The sequence below is a fragment of the Aythya fuligula genome, chromosome 4 (genome assembly GCF_009819795.1).
Source record: "Aythya fuligula isolate bAytFul2 chromosome 4, bAytFul2.pri, whole genome shotgun sequence".
In the NCBI taxonomy this organism is placed as follows: domain Eukaryota; kingdom Metazoa; phylum Chordata; class Aves; order Anseriformes; family Anatidae; genus Aythya; species Aythya fuligula.
Window position 1 is genome coordinate 92079 of NC_045562.1, and position 18489 is coordinate 110567.

General features: G+C 40.7%; 1 protein-coding gene across 6 annotated transcripts in view; it reads right to left on the reverse strand.

Annotated features, from left to right (window-relative positions):
• WDFY3 (WD repeat and FYVE domain containing 3) overlaps positions 1-18489 on the reverse strand; it is a 187212-nt gene that overhangs the window by 51921 nt on the left and 116802 nt on the right. For all 6 annotated transcript variants that reach the window (XM_032186509.1, XM_032186506.1, XM_032186508.1 and 3 more), the window contains 9 exons: positions 15164-15382; positions 12101-12282; positions 10401-10632; positions 6329-6489; positions 5635-5746; positions 5021-5211; positions 3436-3588; positions 1145-1218; positions 878-1039 (listed from right to left, as the gene is read on the reverse strand). In XM_032186509.1, the coding sequence (XP_032042400.1) occupies positions 878-1039; positions 1145-1218; positions 3436-3588; positions 5021-5211; positions 5635-5746; positions 6329-6489; positions 10401-10632; positions 12101-12282; positions 15164-15382 (1486 nt within the window). The remainder of the gene's footprint in view (positions 1-877; positions 1040-1144; positions 1219-3435; positions 3589-5020; positions 5212-5634; positions 5747-6328; positions 6490-10400; positions 10633-12100; positions 12283-15163; positions 15383-18489) is intronic.

Below are 18489 nucleotides of genomic sequence, written 5' to 3' on the forward strand. Positions count from 1 at the left end.
GAGACTGAATACATTCCTCTTTGTTCTGGAAAAATCCTCAACACGTCCTTAGTTACGGTAACTTATCTCAAGTTGTAAAATATGTTTCATTTTTATTTCCAGGAAGCAAAAGAAGTTATGTCAGAACACTCAGATTTGTATTGTAGAATCTATTCCATCGTAGTTTAAGCACAACATCTACACTGTTTATTCTTGAATTACTCTCTGATGCTTTCAAAAACCTTTAATTGTACTTAACATATGAACCTGAAATTATGACCCATTCATACACAAGGAGTATCTAAGCCTGGCAATATTTTATTCATTTCCATTATAATCAAACAGGAGATGAAAAAATTAAGTTATCAATGAGTTTAACTTGTTTAAAAGGAATTCAAATACTCCTGTGTGTATGAGTTGCAACTATTAATGTAATTTTCAGTCATAATTAATAGTACTATAACTGACAATCTTAAATATTTTTCTGTAGTCATAATTTAGAAAAAACATCTTTAAATTAGCCTTTAGTGAGAGAGAGTAATCAAAACTGCATTTTAACTGAAGTATTCTCATATTCCACCTGAAATAAAAATCAGTATTTAAAAGTGTTCAGTATGTCACACCAACAATGGATAGCATTAATGCTACCTGCCTGAAAAACACTACGCCAGTTTAATCATTCAGTTGTATTAGTTGAGATATAAACTGAATTTAATAGAGAAATCAAGGCATTACCAAAACTATTATACCTATGCACTCAGTCACTTAAAATAAAATATTCAGTACATAAACATTTGACATTAGGTACTCCACAATAGTATTGTCGCTAAGTACTTTTAACCAAGGTCAGCAACATAGTAAGAACACATAAGCCAGAATTAACATAGGTGTGGGCTACCTGAGCAAGTCGTAGCTGCTGGGGAAGCCTTGAAGCAAAAAGCTCAGCACATTACTAATTGCAGCAATAGTAGGCTGGGACAGAGACGTATCTCGAAGAGTCAAGAGCAGTCTTGGGATAAGTTGGAATTCCCTCATTAACTTAGCATTCTTCGCTGCTTCACTGAAGGAAGGAAGGAAGGAAGGAGGTGTCATTTGAAAACTAGAGCTCCCTCTAAATATTACCTAATCCTGGAAATCTCACCAGTACACCGGCATCAACTTATACCTGGACTCTGTGAGAAGTTCGATGAAGTGCTCAAATAATGACAGATGAAGCTCATAGGGTGCATGAAGCCAGACCTGAAATAAATAAACAACATTAAGTTTGGCACACAAATCCAGTTCAAAATTCAGAGGTGACATTTGAACTTCATACAGTGAAAGTTATGAAAAGCTTGAATAGAGTAAAACTTGTTGCCTATGTTACTATTTACCTGGCCTGATTGCAAGCCTCTCAATTGTTCCTTCTTCAAATTCACTTGTCTGTTAAACATACTAGCAAAGACTAAAGAAACACACATCGGTACCCATTGATAGTCTCCATAAATTTATTACAGTAGAATGTTAGAGTTATAGACAAAAATGTTTATCACTTTCTGGAATTCTTCTTTAAAGAGGTGGTACAATGCCACTAGCTCCAAAGGAATTATTAGAGATTTACAGCACTGATGTGAAATGCTGAATGGGACCAATATGATGATTTGGCTGAAGCAAAGATTCTCTTTGTGAAATTGACTGTCTTCTGCCAGCACTGAACTCAAGGCGTTCCCTGATTTTTGTTTTGTGTGGTGTTTTGTTTCATCCATTTTAATCTTTACCCAGAAATTTCTGCACAGCATTTTCAACAATTTAGATCTACTAGCAAAAAAAAAAAAAACAAAAAAAACAACACACACACACAAAGAAAAAAACAGCACCCCAAACTATTATTCAAAAGTAGTAATAAAATACATCAAGTCAGAAAACGCCAAGTTATAATTTAAAATCTTAAAATTGGCTTGCTATTGAAGAAAGTATAATTAATATTTGTGTTCAGGTGTGTAAGATAGTCTGAAATGAAAGTTTCCTTGCTTTTGCCGTTCTTTAAATATTATCTAAAATGATCAAAACAATCTTTCCTTTACCATGCTTAGCATAAGATTAAGAACACCTAATTTATCCAATTTTAATGAAATGTTTGGTTCACTGCTTTCTAAATACATAAAATTGAAAAATGGGAATTATAAAAACACAAGTCAGAAAGTGTGACTTCCTGATGCTTCTCAAAAAAATCTTCCTAATGAATCACAGACATATGACTTGCCTTAACGTGTGTGTGTGTGTGTTCTCTCTCCTAAACTGTTCATCCAACTTAACACCTCTACCACAAATACTACATCAGGTACATGTAAGAACTTCTATTAGATGTACATTTACTTCTGCTCATTAATAGCAAGCACAAAGAAACCATTGTTATTTAAAAGATTTGTTTAAGAATAGTTTTTTTTTTTTTTTTTAATACTGAAGAATTATTGTTTAAACAGCATTAACTTATTTCTAGTTTCAATGTTCTTTATCAAAAAAAAGAAGAAACTTGAGCAGTTTTCATTTCCTGATTTTTATGCTGTAATTGTAGTGTATTACCAATCTTGGCAATAGTTTTTTCAGTTGTGTTCAAGTCTTCTAAACTCTCAAAGTTAACAAGGCCATTTGATTTTGTTAATATGAAGGCTATATTAGATGGCAGGCATTTTTTCAGAGGGAGGACACTTTAAAGACTCCAGGAGTGCTTTTACATACTTAAATGCATATATAAAAACAGTAAAATAAATAATCCCGCGTTTTAGAGCCATTTGTGAAAAATGGACACGTGTCATTAATATCTTGTAGTTGTATCTTTTGTTTATTTGAAGTGTATGAGAATCACAACAGTTTCACTCAGTCTGTGTCAGATACAGATAATAAAAAAGGGACAAACATCAAATGGTGAGTTCTCTGCATTAACACTGTCAATCAGCCTCTTTTACACTAGCATTTCATTTTGAACTTGTCTACTTTCCCCAGTTTAAAACAAGAACACTTCAATATTTCAATAGGCTGTGCAAGCAGATTTTTAACTACCTTATTATTAACATTGCAGGAGACACATGATGAAGTGATTCCCATGTGCTATTTTGAAAAATCTACCTCCTACTGTTACTTTCAGTGCATCTTTCACACCTTAATGTATTTACTGCAGTAGAACACACAGTTAAAGGAAATTACTGTGGAATAGAAAACTAAAAAACGTCTAGAACAACAAAAAACATGAACATGCTTGGTACACATTAATGGCTTGTAGAATGACTCAAGCCATTTCAGCAAGAAAAATTACCAATAATCTTGCTGCTGAGCTTCTGTTCTGTACAATATACAGAATAGTAAGTTTGCAGGATAACAACCTCATCTGCTGTTGCTCAGTATTTAATGCATGTTGTCAGTTTACTCAAGTACTCATTAGCCAGTATCATGAGGACTTCTCTGCATAGCTTCACATACCTCAAAATCACAGAGCAGATCCTGGAAGGCAATAGAATTTGGAATAATGGAGGTCTCATGCCCACTGTCAACAGTTCCCACCAAGGAAAAGGTGAGATGAAGTATGTGACTGTTCAGAAGGGATCGTTTCTTCTTTAACAGCATCGCCAGCAACTTGAACAAATAAACAGATAAGGAACTATTACCCTATTAAAATGCAAGCACGTAATCTACGCATAATAAAGCATGGGTGGAATGGCTGCATCTCTTTTGAGAAGGCCCATAAATTACCTCTGATGCTTGAAATTTTTGGTGAAAAAGCTTGAAAATGGCATTACAGTTGATTAGAACAAGAGTGTACCCAGGATCCCCTCCAGGTCATGATAAAGTTTCTGTTCTAAACTGCAGATGGTATCTAGGCCCTGATAGTTAGGCACATGCACCTATCAGCTCTCTGGTAGTTACCCACAGCTTAAGGCAGCATGTGATACAGGCTCACATGTGTGTTCCTGGAAAGCAAGACACATGCGGATACGGCTGTCTTCAATAGACCAGTCTGCACCTCTGGAGCACCATAAATACAAATGAGAGGTACTCTGTCACTGAAGAAAAGTATCCATCACTAGATAGATCTGAATAACCCCAACTTTCTGTCCCATTAAGCGACACACTAGAAAAACAAAACAGAACAAAACTCAGATCCTTGCTACTTGTCAAAAAAGCCAAGGGCATGAGCTAAATGCTGGCTTGCTCTGCTCAACTTCACCATCCACTTCAAAACAACAAGTAAAAAACATACAATTTTCCATGACTCTTCCCCAGACTGTGCTATTTGCTGAGGTCAATAGAAGCAGAATATAAGTTTTGTGATGATCCACAGATCATTTACTATGCAAGAAACATTGTCTAGATTTTTTTGTTCAAAGTCAAGGTCCACAACAGGCTAAACAGAATATTAGGTTTCAACATAACTATATGTAGCCATTAGCATTACAAAGTTTGTAAATATGCTGCCTAAACCACACGACAAATTTTCACTTTCAATAAAGTCATCTTCATGAGAAACAAAGTTCACTGGTCATGAGAACACCTTTTTCAAGTCAATTGAATAACTCTTTTGCATAATTGAATGTACTTTCTTCACCCCAATGGAGATTTAACAGGTGTTAAGTTGGCAAGTGAACACCACCACTAATTATGAAGTCTGTGCAATCTCCTCAGAATAACAATTCTAGGAGTCTGCTTGTTTGGTTTCCTTGATGTGTCCAAATCCTTCTCTCTTGCTGGTAGACCACTGAGACAGAAGCTCCAAAGGCTTGGAGCTGCGGGCTCACATTAACAGGGTAGTACCATTAAGTTGTGCTCTTCCTTGCTATTAATGAAGAGTCAGATTCAGCAGAGCAGCTCAATAGACACAGATACATAGAAAAACTTTCCACCCTGTTCCTTGAACGCTATCCTAAATAACTCATCTATGTTCTGAGCCGAGACCTCAGCAAACTTAAGAGCAGAAACTCAGGTTACCATGACACATTCCAATGGGACTTGAGAGCACAGACAATGAAATTCAATTAGCCTGGTCTGTTTAAAGACATTTCTTACATACCTGATAACCTCTGATTCTTTCCATTTCTTTGCTGGCTAGTGGATTGCTTTTTACCACGCAGACTAATGCCTTCACAGCTGCATACAATCCTTCTACATCTGAAGCCATGGCTACAAGTCCTAAAATAGCAGCAGCTCCACCAATGTACTGCAGTATAGTGGCAACAGGCTTGGGGACAAATGTTCTTACTCCTGAGCACAGGCAGTGGAAATATATTAATTAAAATCAAGTCTTATTCTGGTATAAATTAATTGGGAGTTCAAGCAAATACTTTGCAGTCTACCCCGCTTAATTTATTAAAACAATATCACTGTATCATGACACCTCAGAAGGAGAGGTGATGGAAATTTTACATTGGAAAATAATTTATGAACTAAAATCAATTAAGTGCATTTCCACAACAGTACTTACATAAACAGAAACAAGCATCCCATATCAGTAAAAAGAAAAAAGATGAACGGTATGTCAATAAAGTATAAAAATGTAAAATCAATTTAACAATGTACCAGAAGAATCACATTGATCATTTACATGATTCATCTTCTGGTACTAAGTTCTTATTGACAAGTACTTAATGATGTTTAAACCTAATAATTCTCAGATACTCAACTCACCCAAATATCCTATCAAAGCTGCACCAATGGAGCGTGCAGGTCCATTCAAGTGCCCTGCTGAGTTATGTACCAGCTTCACAGGTGTGGCATTTTCATGAGAAGAAATTGCCAGCTTTAATGAATAAGAAAAAAAAAAAAAAAAGGAGGATGAAGGAAAGATTTTTTTCCTGTATGAGCCTGAACTCAACCTATTTTCTTCCTGTGATAGAGTGAGTAACACAAAATAGAATTAAACTATGCTGTAGTCATTAGTACATTCTCTACAGTGAAATCCGGACTCTCCAAAGTTTAAGGATGATTAATCTAATTAAAATAAAAAATCCAGATGGTTCCTTACTTAAACGAAAAACATAAACCAACACAGAGATTTCCAAAACTGAATCACAGTTGGAAGACTAAGCTATCAGTTTTGTTCATCTGCAACTGCAGTTCAGTAAGTATTGTTCAACTATATCATCTTAGTACCTGCTATCTACATTAAAAAGACGTAACACCTCCAAAAGAAGGCAAGCTACATCACTACTAGTAATTTGAAGAACAAGAATACATCTACAATCTCACCACTCTGCCCCCCACTTCTTTTTAAAGATTTAAGTCATTGTAGGCAACTCTGACAAGTACATCACTTTTCCTAGTTTCTATGAGTAAACTGACTTGAAAAGTCATACACCAACCAACTCATTTTCCAACGTACCTGTTTAGCAATGGCTTTACTATCCAACTTGTTGTAAACTTTCCTTATTTTTGCAACTGTAAATGAAGAAACCGAGAGAGCATAGAGACCAAAAGAGACCTTCTCTTCAGGTACTAAAGATACTGGAGATGGGTTGTTTCCCTCACATTTGGAATCTTTGCCTTAAAGACAGAATAAAAACTCATTTTAAAAAAGGAACTTATTTTCAGTTTTAACAGTAAAATTTGGAAGTTACATTTCAGAACATGCACAGAAGAGAGCTTTTATAGACATCTGAGATTTGATACTGCTTTTGTGTATTTGTTCACCACAGGCAAAACTAACATGATGGCGTTCAAGTCTGCTGATGGCATACATGTCTACTATTAAAGTTAAAAGACAACATAAAAAAACCTTCTCCTTTCAATAAGTTCTTCTATACTAACACATAATGGCAACTGGCAGCTTGTGGCTTGGCCAAGAAGTAAAAGACACAACTCTTCCTCATCTGAATTTTTGGCAACATTACTCCTATTCTAGATTAGTGTCCAGCCTAAGGGCTGTTTACTTTGCCATTCTTCAGGTGGAAGTGAAAGGGACTACTCAATAAACATGATATTATTTGGTCCATTTGCGTGTGACAACAGGCTTTATACAATGATTTGCTAAGCAAACTGCATATAGAAAATGGTACAAGAGATACAAGAGTGAATAAAGATCAAAAGGATCAGGCATTGCAGAGAGGTATAACCCTATCTTTTTTTTTCTTTTTAAATCTACTGCTCCCAGACCGAAGGCTTCTTGTGAGGCACTGCAAATACTACAAGCGACGGTGGTGTACAATACTTAGTGCATATGACATAGCACCAGAAAGCTTCACAAAGAGATTTGCTTGCTTCTACATCATCATTCCAAGTCAAAAGGTGTCTCCAACACCAGTGAAATATATTAATAAAATTGAAAAAGCGTGAAGTTTCCTCATCTAACACCAAAATAAGTGACAAAAATGGGGGTCTACACAATTTTTCAATACTTATCGCATCTCTGTTAAGTCTCACTTGAGTGAATTCCAAATGTCTCAGTTTCCTAAAAAATGAAATCCTAATAAAATCTTCTGTTCACAGGGATGCCCTGAGAACACTGCCGCATTTCAGCAAACAAATGAAGTAATCTATTCTCCTGAACTAACTGCTCTTTGAAGGCTCTTTACAAGGCCTGACGAGTATTGGCTTTTTAACTTCTTAGTTTAAAGACAAAAGAAATTCTCAGAAGATGGCAATCTTGCTTACTGAAATAGGGGAGAGAACTTTTGAAACAAGTACAGCACAGGCAACTAGGAAGTCAGATATAATTTACTTGGAAAGTGGACAGGGAGCAGAATGTGGCTCTCAATCCACGATGAAATGGTTGGTGACCTGCTACAGCACTTGAATGTATGCATGTCAATGGGGCCGGATAGGATCCACCTGAGGGTACTGCGAGAACTGGGGGAAGAGTTGGCCAAGTCACTCTCCATCATTTATCAACAGTCCTGGCTATTGGGGGAGGTCCCAGTCGACTGGCGGCTAGCAAATGTGACGCCAATCTACAAGAAGGGCCAGAGGGTATACACAGGAAACTATAGGCCTGTCAGTTTGATATCAGTGCCAGGGAAGCTCATGGAGCAGATTATCTTGAGTGTCATCACGCAGCACTTGCAGGGCAACCAGGCAATCAGGCCCAGTCAGCATGGGTTTATGAAAGGCAGGTCCTGTTTGATGAACCTGATCTCCTTCTATGACAAAGTGACGCGCTTAGTGGATGTGGGAAAGGCTGTGGATGTGGTCTACCTTGACTTCAGTAAGGCTTTTGACACCGTTTTGCACAACATTCTCCTAAAGAAATTAGCTGCTTGTTGCTTGGACTGCCGTACGCTTCGTTGGGTTAGAAACTGGCTGGGTAGCCGGGCCCAAAGAGTTGTGGTGAATGGAGTCAAATCCAGTTGGAGACCGGTCACTAGTGGCATTCCCCAGGGCTCAGTACTGGGGCCAGTTCTTTTTAATATCTTTATTGATGATCTGGGTGAGGGGATCGAGTGCACCCTCAGTAAGATTGCAGATGACACCAAGTTAGGTGCGTGTGTCGATCTGCTCAAGGGTAGGAAGGCTCTGCAGGAGGATCTGGGTAGGCTGCACCGATGGGCTGAGGTCAGCTGTATGAAGTTCAACAAGGCCAAGTGCCGGGTCCTGCACCTGGGGCACAACAACCCCAAGCAGAGCTACAGGCTGGGAGATGAGTGGTTGGAGAGCTGCCTGGCAGAGAAGGACCTGGGAATATTGGTTGATAGTCGGCTGAATATGAGCCAGCAGTGTGCTCAGGTGGCCAGGAAGGCGAACAGCATCCTGGCTTGTATCAGAAGCAGTGTGGCCAGCAGGTCTAGGAAAGCAATTGTCCCCCTGTACTCAGCTCTGGTGAGGCCGCACCTCGAGTACTGTGTTCAGTTTTGGGCCCCTCGCTACAAGAAGGACATGGAGGTGTTTGAGCGAGTCCAGAGAAGGGCAACGAAGCTGGTGAGGGGTCTGGAGAACAAGTCTTACGAGGAGCAGCTGAGGGAGCTGGGGTTGTTCAGCCTGGTGAAGAGGAGGCTCAGGGGTGACCTTATTGCTCTCTACAGGTACCTTAAAGGAGGCTCCTTTGGTGTGTTCTCCCACGTGCCCAGTGATAGGAACAAGAGGGAATGGGCTAAAGTTGTGCTACAGAAGATTTAGGTTGGATATTAGGAAGAACTTCTTTACCGAGAGGGTTGTTAGGCATTGGGATGGGCTGCCCAGGGAAGCGGTTCAGTCACCATTCCTGGAGGTCTTTAAAAGACGTTTAGATGTAGAGCTTAGTGATGTGGTTTGCTAATTACAACTTGCACAGATCCAATGTGCATTCTGGGAGAAATAGTAAACGACTAGCAGGTAAGTAAACCCAGACTTACTTGGTAGGTTTGACTATCTGTCAAAAAAGCCAGCGCAAACACAAATCTGCACACAACTTAATGCCATTCCCACACTTTCTGATTCAGGATATGCAAGGAGAACCATCTACTTGTCCTGAATACTTTGGTCTTTCGCTGCCTCAACACTATCTATACTTGCAATTTTTTTCCATCACCACTCTGAGGAAAACATTCACCATTAATGCTACAACTGTGTGTTCTCTTGACATACTTTGTTTCTTAGCACTCTGCACTTCCTTCCTTGAGTTGGGGATGGTTTCTCACTGGAAGAGCTAGAAAGCATGAAGGTGCTCAAAGGAAAACACAACCCAAAAACAAGACAACTTGATATGTTCCCCTTTTCTGTGTCTCCATTAAAGGTCTAGTGATATCTACATAAAGCAATGAATGTATACTGATATTGGTGAGGAGAAAAATGTCAACTGCACAGAAAGACAGGGAACACTACAGAACAGGAAAATCTTGATTGTGACAGCTCATCTTACCAGAGTCATTCAAGAATCTATTGCCCCAGTTGCACATTTCCATACCTTTTTGCATTACAATACCTTAAGTTTCAAATAAGAATACTTACAAATTGTAATGAAATCAACCAGAATTTTTCCAAATACATGATTTAAGATTATCTGCTGCACTATAATCCCTCCTGTTTCTTTTTCCCCTCACCCCTCAGTTGACTGATCTAGGCCCTACAAACAATTTATTTCAAGACAGCTGTGTTTAAAGCACAGAACAATTGGCAGATGTGTAAATAAGCATGAGTGCTATAATAAAAACTGACAAGTTCAAATGCCTTTCCAATTTCACTTTTTTACAGATAAATACAATATACAGCATGAATAATAACAGTGTTTAAGTTTTCTAACTAGTTTAAAACCCAGGTGAGGAATACCAGCACTTCTATCATACCTCAGTATCAGAACCACCAGAAAAGTATGTTACAATGGTAATTTGGATTTATATCATCCCCTTCAATAACAGCTAATCTTCTTCACATGAACAGCTTTGCCTCTCTGCTATTGCGTATTCTTTTTTCTCACTTCTTCTGTCAATATGCATGCAAAAGACTTAACTAAGTTGGATCAAGTTACATGTTACCATTGTACTTACACGGTACGTATACTGCTTGAAAGCTTCCAACATAATTTGGTCCCAGCTCATAAATGGTGCTAACACCTGGGGCAGGCAAAACATCCTCCAGGAAATGTGTAGGGCCCAAACGCCACACCAACGAAGAGAGCTGGCGCTGTGCAGGTGGTGTGCCAATATAGGCATAGACAGTGCTGACTACAGGAGGATTAGCAGAACCAGAGCCACTAGGACTACTATGAATATAGTGAAGCTGTAAGGGATAAAAATTCAGAAAATCTTAGTGAAGTCACTGAGAGTGCCGGGGTACCATCAAAAGCAAGCAGATAGATTAGAAATTCAGGCAAGCAATTTGCAAACCAGGGACATACAAATGATTGGTATGTAATGCATAGTAGCCTGACACCATATGGTAAAAGTTAGTGAAGAGCACTATCCAGAAGGTAAATGCAAAGATCAGAAGTGGCTTTCAAACATGAAGGTGTATATAGAAATACCAGACGAGAATGTGCGAGTTCTATGCTTAAAAACACTGAACAATAAGGCTGCCTCATTCTTCTAAAACCATGGTCCTTTCTGACTGTCACTGTTGTGTTTTTTTTTGTTGTTGTTTGTTTTTTTAAATCAATACTGCTACCTCAAAACCTGGTGTCCTTTCCCCCTCCTTCTTCAGCTTGTGAAAATATGCCTCAGACTATTAATTAATGCTGTTTTGTTCTCAAGTGGATACCCAATGAATTCAAATCAGTAAGATTGTCAGACAACACTTAGACAAATGTATGGATAAAATGTACATATGGATAAGATGCTGGCATATATATATATAATGGTAGCAAGAATTGTATGGGCATTTTCTATCTACCATGTTAGAATTCTATTACCAGCTATTGAATGTAGTCACATAGAGCCAGATATAATTAGTATATTATAGCAAGTAGCCTAACATTTAATATAATGCTCTATTAAGCAATTAATATAATGCTATATTGAGGTATACAAAAAAGCAAAATTTGCACGGCTAAGTATCATTCTATGTATAGCAGCACGCTAAACTACCTAATTTGCACCCCATCACAGGATTAGCTTACTCCCTCCATAATGGCCAGGTGCCAAAAACTCTTGTAGTTATCAGTTACAGGTCATGAATACAGAGCAACTGGTGGAGAGGACCAGTGCTATTCCATGATTTGTGGATGTGGCCTCCTAGTTTGTTCCAGCTAATAATGAAATACTGACCTGTACAACTGTATTTCATCCACAGTCAACTAGTAACAACATTAAACATCTCAGTGGCAATCAATTGACAAGGGCATGCTATCTCTGGGGTTGCAAGACGGTTGGGAAAGGAACAACAAGGAGAAATTTTAAAATGTCTCTTACTTTGTAATCTCCCCCTCATTTGAAAGCTATGTATCTACCAGGTGGTCCTGGAATGTGTCCTTTTTAGCTTTTTGTTGTTGTTCTAACCTAGTCGTCAGCATAGCCATGCCATACTTGCTTCACATGCAATGCACCATGCCTGCTTCCCCTGAGCACTGCACTGCTCATTCAGTATCGTGTTCATTATGTTCCCCTGTTAACACGACTATGGCTGGGTCAAAGCTGTGTAGTGAGCAAAGATTTCTTTTTGCAAGGCTCCTCTTGTTTTGCACACAAATATATATGCTCAGAGACGAGATCACTCCAACAAGTAAAAATGATCATGTCAGGATTTATTTTACCTTAACAGTGTTAACAAGCTGTCCATCAAGGTAGAGCGCAGCTGTGCTGTTCTTTAGCATGCCTTTACTCATGACCAGAAGTAGGTGATGCCACTGGCCTTCTGCAATGAGCTCACCGCAGCGAAAACGGGCACAACAAGGAAGAATTTCGTAAAATGATGATTCTTCACTGAAGTCATCAACTAAAGGGAAAGTACTACTTAGTGAGCAACAGCAGAAATGTCATTAGCCTGTTTTAAGGTTTTTATGTCATCAGACTTAATTCAAAAAAATCTACAGTGACATGTTAAAGCCAAAATTTCAGAAAGTACATACATAACAAAGTCACAAAAAAACAATTAAAATCATATGAATTGATACAATTGACAAGATAGGAATAATCTCTTAAATATTGCCTTTAAAATTTCAAATACAAGAACTAATTTTTGAAAAACCATTCAGAGCACCTTATCACAGTTCAACAGGCTGAACTTCTGCAAATACTTGCATATAAGCTGACACGTATAGTTTTGCTGGTATCAACAGCATGGTTTTTACTGGTTCCGTTGGTTTTGTTTGTTTTTTTTTTTCCTCCTATATTTTATCCAATAAAATTCTCAGGATACTTTTATACTTTTGACAATTATATTTTACTTCTCCCCTTCTACCTTCCAATTGAAATTCTACACGTAATTCCTTTACTTATGCTTTTACTAACTTTCTAATGCTACCACATTTAAGTCACAAAAAGATGTTTTAGAGAAAAAATTTACAGAAGTAGTTTGCGGGAAATAACATGCCACTCTAAATCTTCAAAGCTATTTTTCACCTAACTCACACTGTAGAGAGAAAGATACCCATACTTCTTGTACTACCTCTTCACATATTTCCCTGCTCCACCATGGCTTCCTCCATGTGTTCCTCTAAAAGGACTGCAGAGGAACCTGTGCTCTGGACCCTGGAGCATCCTCCTGCTCCAACTTTAATGTTTGCAGTTTCTCACCATTACTTTTCCTTACCCCTCACTCCATGCAGTCTTTTGCCTTTTTTTTTTTTAAAAGTGCTTTCTGGGAGGTGCCATCAGCCTGGCTAATTTGATCAGCTGTCCTGCAGTGGGGACACCATGGAGGCAGCTGTGACCATACATGGCTGGCATGGGGCAGCCTTGGCCTCTTCCCACAGAGGCCACCCCCTGGACTTTGCTTAACAGTCCCATCAGTGGTGCCTGGGCCATAGCACAGCTGATCTGAGGCGAGCAGCTCCTGCTGTGGGGCAAGGTGATGTGCATCCACCGCTCCGTCAGCTCAATCACCTACCTGTGCACCAACAGCAGGACAGGTCAGAGAGATATGCCTGCCTTTCAGCCAGAGGAACCCATTCCCAGTGTCCCAGCAGGGACTGCACATCCCACATTACTGACCACCCATCACTAATTATTCACCTACCTATACTCTTCACTATTTCCCATGTCTTTCTTCACTAATTGCTGCGGAACTATCGTCTTCTGAATATTTCAACACACTTCAGTTTTCCATACACAATTTTAAAATTTCTCTAAAACACATCCTTAGATTTCACACCAGAAGACATGATTAATTTGCAGCACTCAGGTGTGTTATTTTCTCCATTACAAACCAGAATCACCCACACTCTACTCGAAAGCAAAAAAAAAAGACAAAGCTTGAAATTTCTACACTAGGGAACACTTCAACAGAAACAGAACAAAACAAAACAAAAAACAGAAAGCAGGATCTTCAGATCTCTCTTTACTCTTTCATGTTGAAGGAAAAGAATCCACTAATCCTCTTACTTCAGTAATGGAACATACCAGGAGGACACTTGTTTCTTTATAAATAGCACAAGGAAAATGATAAGAGCAGAGTACTTAGAACTTTCAGATACAAAGATAATCTTTCCTCAATTTGTTTTTCTTCAGCCAAACACCTTCAAGTGCGATTGTTGTTCGCAAAAAGAATCCTTAAAAATGCTCTCTTTATTCTCACAACAGACTGTCAGCACTTTTGATCCCACATGCTGGCGGGCCTGTTATCTCAGTTCTTCAGGTACCGACAATCTCAGGACTTGACAGTATATCACCAACTACTAGTAACCGTGACAGGGCAGCAGCCCACCACAACATAGTACCCCTTTCAATTAAAAAGGAGTCTCTGTAGTCAGAGGCCTTCAGATCTTCTATGACAAAGGCCCTTCAAACCCAATCTCCTTTCAAGTGTTAGGCGTATGGGCTTACAAACTAAAAGCATACAGTTTACTGCTCCAATGCAGGCTAAAGCAATTAATATTAATGTAAAACTATTTAATTCTTTCTTTTAAGAATTCATTTTTTTTCTGAGAAAGAAAAGCTATCTTGCTAATGTATAGTTTTAGTTATTCCCTTGTAAAATGGGTCTTCAGCTCAAGTTTAAGGTTTTGAGCAATGACTTGGAGCTTCTGCTTAGAAGAGAAGGAGAAATAATGTCCATGTCCATTGATCATGACAGGAATATTCTATAACAGCCTGCATAGGTTTTTGGACAAATTACAGTTGTCAAGAAAAATCTTTATTATTAACTATTACTCAAAAGGAAAGAACAGATGAAGTGTATTGGTCTGGTAAAGAGTTAAGCCTAAAACTCACAGGCGGCTTCTCCTCTCCCCTCAGCTCCTCCACAGTCATGACCCGTCAAAACTGACCATTTGGTTTGGGAGCTCTGAAGAAGTACAAGGCAGGACAAAGGAGATGGCTGAACCTGAAGCCCCTGATCACACTTGATAGCTCTCACTAGCAAATTCAGTGGCCTCAACAGCTTTGCTTTGCTCTTCATAGCACTTCACTTAATTTCAGTCCATCTCAGATGACAATTGAACCTACCAAATCTTTCTGCAAACTGATCACAGCATTAAAACTTAAAGCAAATGACCGAATGCCTTCAAATAGCGGGCCAGCGAAGCTAGTCAATCTGCAAGTACTATCACACACAATTTCTACACACACAATTTCTACACACTAGACTTCCATTTAGTCTAGAAATCAAACAATCCCAATATTGTCAGGATTAACAGATGACACAATACAACTCTTACCATAATTCTGAAGTAATTCTTCTTTAGTTGAAACAATTAGTGATCGGTCTTTTGCTGAGAGGACAATGGCAAGGCACACATAATGCTGCTCTGAGGAATTTGCACGCCGCACTACAGTAAGAAGTCTGACAGGATGGTTATTAGGAGGCGTACTAAAATGTTCAATGCAAAACCAAGTTGAGTAGCTTAAACCAGATGGTGGTGGGAAAAATCGTTCACCTGAGAACAAAAAGAAAAACTCATTATTTAGTTGGAGAAGCACTACTAAGGACACCTACATGTTCCTAATCCTTTTGTCCACAACAGTTCAGTCCCTCAGTTGATACCAGTTACAACTTCTCAAGTTTTTTGCTTTGTGGAATTCAGTGTTACTTCTTTCTTTTTCTGACTGAAGCCTGGACAAAAAAATCACATCAACCTCACTCAGAGGGGTTTCACAGAATCACGGAATTGTCTATGTTGGAAGAGACCTCAAGATCATCGAGTCCAACCTATGACTTAACACTAACAAGTCCTCCACTAAACCATATCACTAAGTTCTACATCTAAAGGTCTTTTAAAGACATCCAGGAATGGTGACTGAACCGCTTCCCTGGGCAGCCCATCCCGACCCTCTCAGTAAAGAAGTTCTTCCTAATATCCAACCTAAAACTCCCCAGTGCAACTTCAGCCCATTCCCCCTTGTTCCTATCACTGGGCACGTGAAGAATAGACCAACCCCCACCTCGCTACAGCCTCCTTTAAGGTACCTGTAGAGAGCAATAAGGTCACCCCTGAGCCTCCTCTTCACCAGGCTGAACAACCCCAGCTCCCTCAGCCCCTCCTCGTAAGACTTGTTCTCCAGACCCCTCACCAGCTTCGTTGCCCTTCTCTGGACTCGCTCAAACACCTCCATGTCCTTCTTGTAGCGAGGGGCCCAAAACTGAACACAGTACTCGAGGTGCGGCCTCACCAGAGCCAAGTACAGGGGGACAATTGCTTTCCTAGAGCTGCTGGCCACACTGCTTCTGATACAAGCCAGGATGCTGTTCGCCTTCCTGGCCACCTGAGCACACTGCTGGCTCATATTCAGCCGACTATCAACCAATATTCCCAGGTCCTTCTCTGCCAGGCAGCTCTCCAACCACTCATCTCCCAGCCTGTAGCTCTGCTTGGGGTTGTTGTGCCCCAGGTGCAGGACCCGGCACTTGGCCTTGTTGAACTTCATACAGCTGACCTCAGCCCATCGGTGCAGCCTACCCAGATCCTCCTGCAGAGCCTTCCTACCCTCGAGCAGATCGACACACGCACCTAACTTGGTGTCATCTGCAATCTTACTGAGGGTGCACTCGATCCCCTCACCCAGATCATCAATAAAGATATTAAAAAGAACTGGCCCCAGTACTGAGCCCTGGGGAATGCCACTAGTGACCGGTCTCCAACTGGATTTGACTCCATTCACCACAACTCTTTGGGCCCGGCTACCCAGCCAGTTTCTAACCCAACGAAGCGTACGGCAGTCCAAGCAACAAGCAGCTAATTTCTTTAGGAGAATGTTGTGCAAAACGGTGTCAAAAGCCTTACTGAAGTCAAGGTAGACCACATCCACAGCCTTTCCCACATCCACTAAGCGCGTCACTTTGTCATAGAAGGAGATCAGGTTCATCAAACAGGACCTGCCTTTCATAAACCCATGCTGACTGGGCCTGATTGCCTGGTTGCCCTGCAAGTGCTGCGTGATGACACTCAAGATAATCTGCTCCATGAGCTTCCCTGGCACTGATATCAAACTGACAGGCCTATAGTTTCCTGTGTATACCCTCTGGCCCTTCTTGTAGATTGGCGTCACATTTGCTAGCCGCCAGTCGACTGGGACCTCCCCCAATAGCCAGGACTGTTGATAAATGATGGAGAGTGACTTGGCCAACTCTTCCCCCAGTTCTCGCAGTACCCTCAGGTGGATCCTATCCGGCCCCATCGACGTGCATACATTCAAGTGCTGTAGCAGGTCACCAACCATTTCCTCATGGATAGTGAGGGCTGCATCCTGCTCCCCATCCCCTTCCACCAGCTCAGGGTACTGGGTATCCAGAGAACAACTGGTTTTGCGCTGAAGACTGAGGCAAAGGCATTAAGCACCTCTGACTTTTCCTCATCTCTTGTCGATATGTTTCCCCCCGCATCCAGTAAAGGATGGAGATTCTCCTTAGTCCTCTGCTTTGCGTTGATGTATTTGTAAAAAACATTTTTTGTTGTCTATAATGGCAGTAGCCAGATTGAGCTCCAGATGAGCTTTGGCTTTTCTAATTTTGTCCTTGCACTGCCTCACAACATCCTATCGTCCTCCTGAGTGGCCCACCCTCTTTTCCAAAGATTGTAAACCCTCTTTTTTCTCCTAAGCTCAAGCCACAATTCTCTGTTCAGCCAGGCTGGTCTTCTTCCATGCCAGCTTGTCTTTGGGCACGTGGGGACAGACCGCTCCTAAGCCTTTAAGATTTCCCTCTTGAAGAGTGCTTCCTGGACTCCTCTGCCCTTCCGAACTGCCTCCCAAGGGACTCTGCCAACCAGTGTCCTGAACAGCTCAAAGTCAGCCCTCCGGAAGTCCAATACAGCGGTTTTACTGGTCCCCTTCCTGGTTTCGCCAAGAATACTCTATCATTTCATGGTCACTCTGCCCAAGACAGTTTCCAACCACCACATCCTCCACCAGTCCTTCTCTGTTTGTGAAGAGAAGGTCTAGTGGGGCACCTCCCTTGGTAGGCTCACTAACCAGCTGCGTCAGAAAGCTATCTTCCACGTTCTCCAGAAACCTCCTAGACTGCTTTCTCTGGGCTGTGTTGTGCTTCCAGGATATGTCTGGGAAGTCCCCCATGAGAACAAGCGCTGATGATTTCACAACTTCTGTCAGCTGCCTGTAGAACTCCTCATCTGTCTCCTCATCCTGGTTCGGCAGTCTATAACAGACCCCCGCCAGGATGCTTGCCTTGTTAGCCTTCCCGCCGATCCTAACCCAAAGGGACTTGACCTTATCATTCCCAGCCTCAAGTTCCACAACATCAAAACTCTCTCTGATATATAGAGAGCCACACCACCACCCCTTCCACACTGCCTGTCCCTTCTGAAGAGCCTGTAGCCAGATATTGCAGCACTCCAGTCATGACAATGGTCCCACCACATCTCCATGATGGCAACCAAATCGTAGCCTGCCTGCGGCATGATGGCTTCCAGCTCCTCCTGTTTGTTACCCACGCTGCGTGCATTACAGAATCACAGATTAGTGTAGATGCGCTTCAGCTGGGGCACTGCCTTCTCCCTTGGCCTTGCCATTGTTCCACCTGGCACAGCTC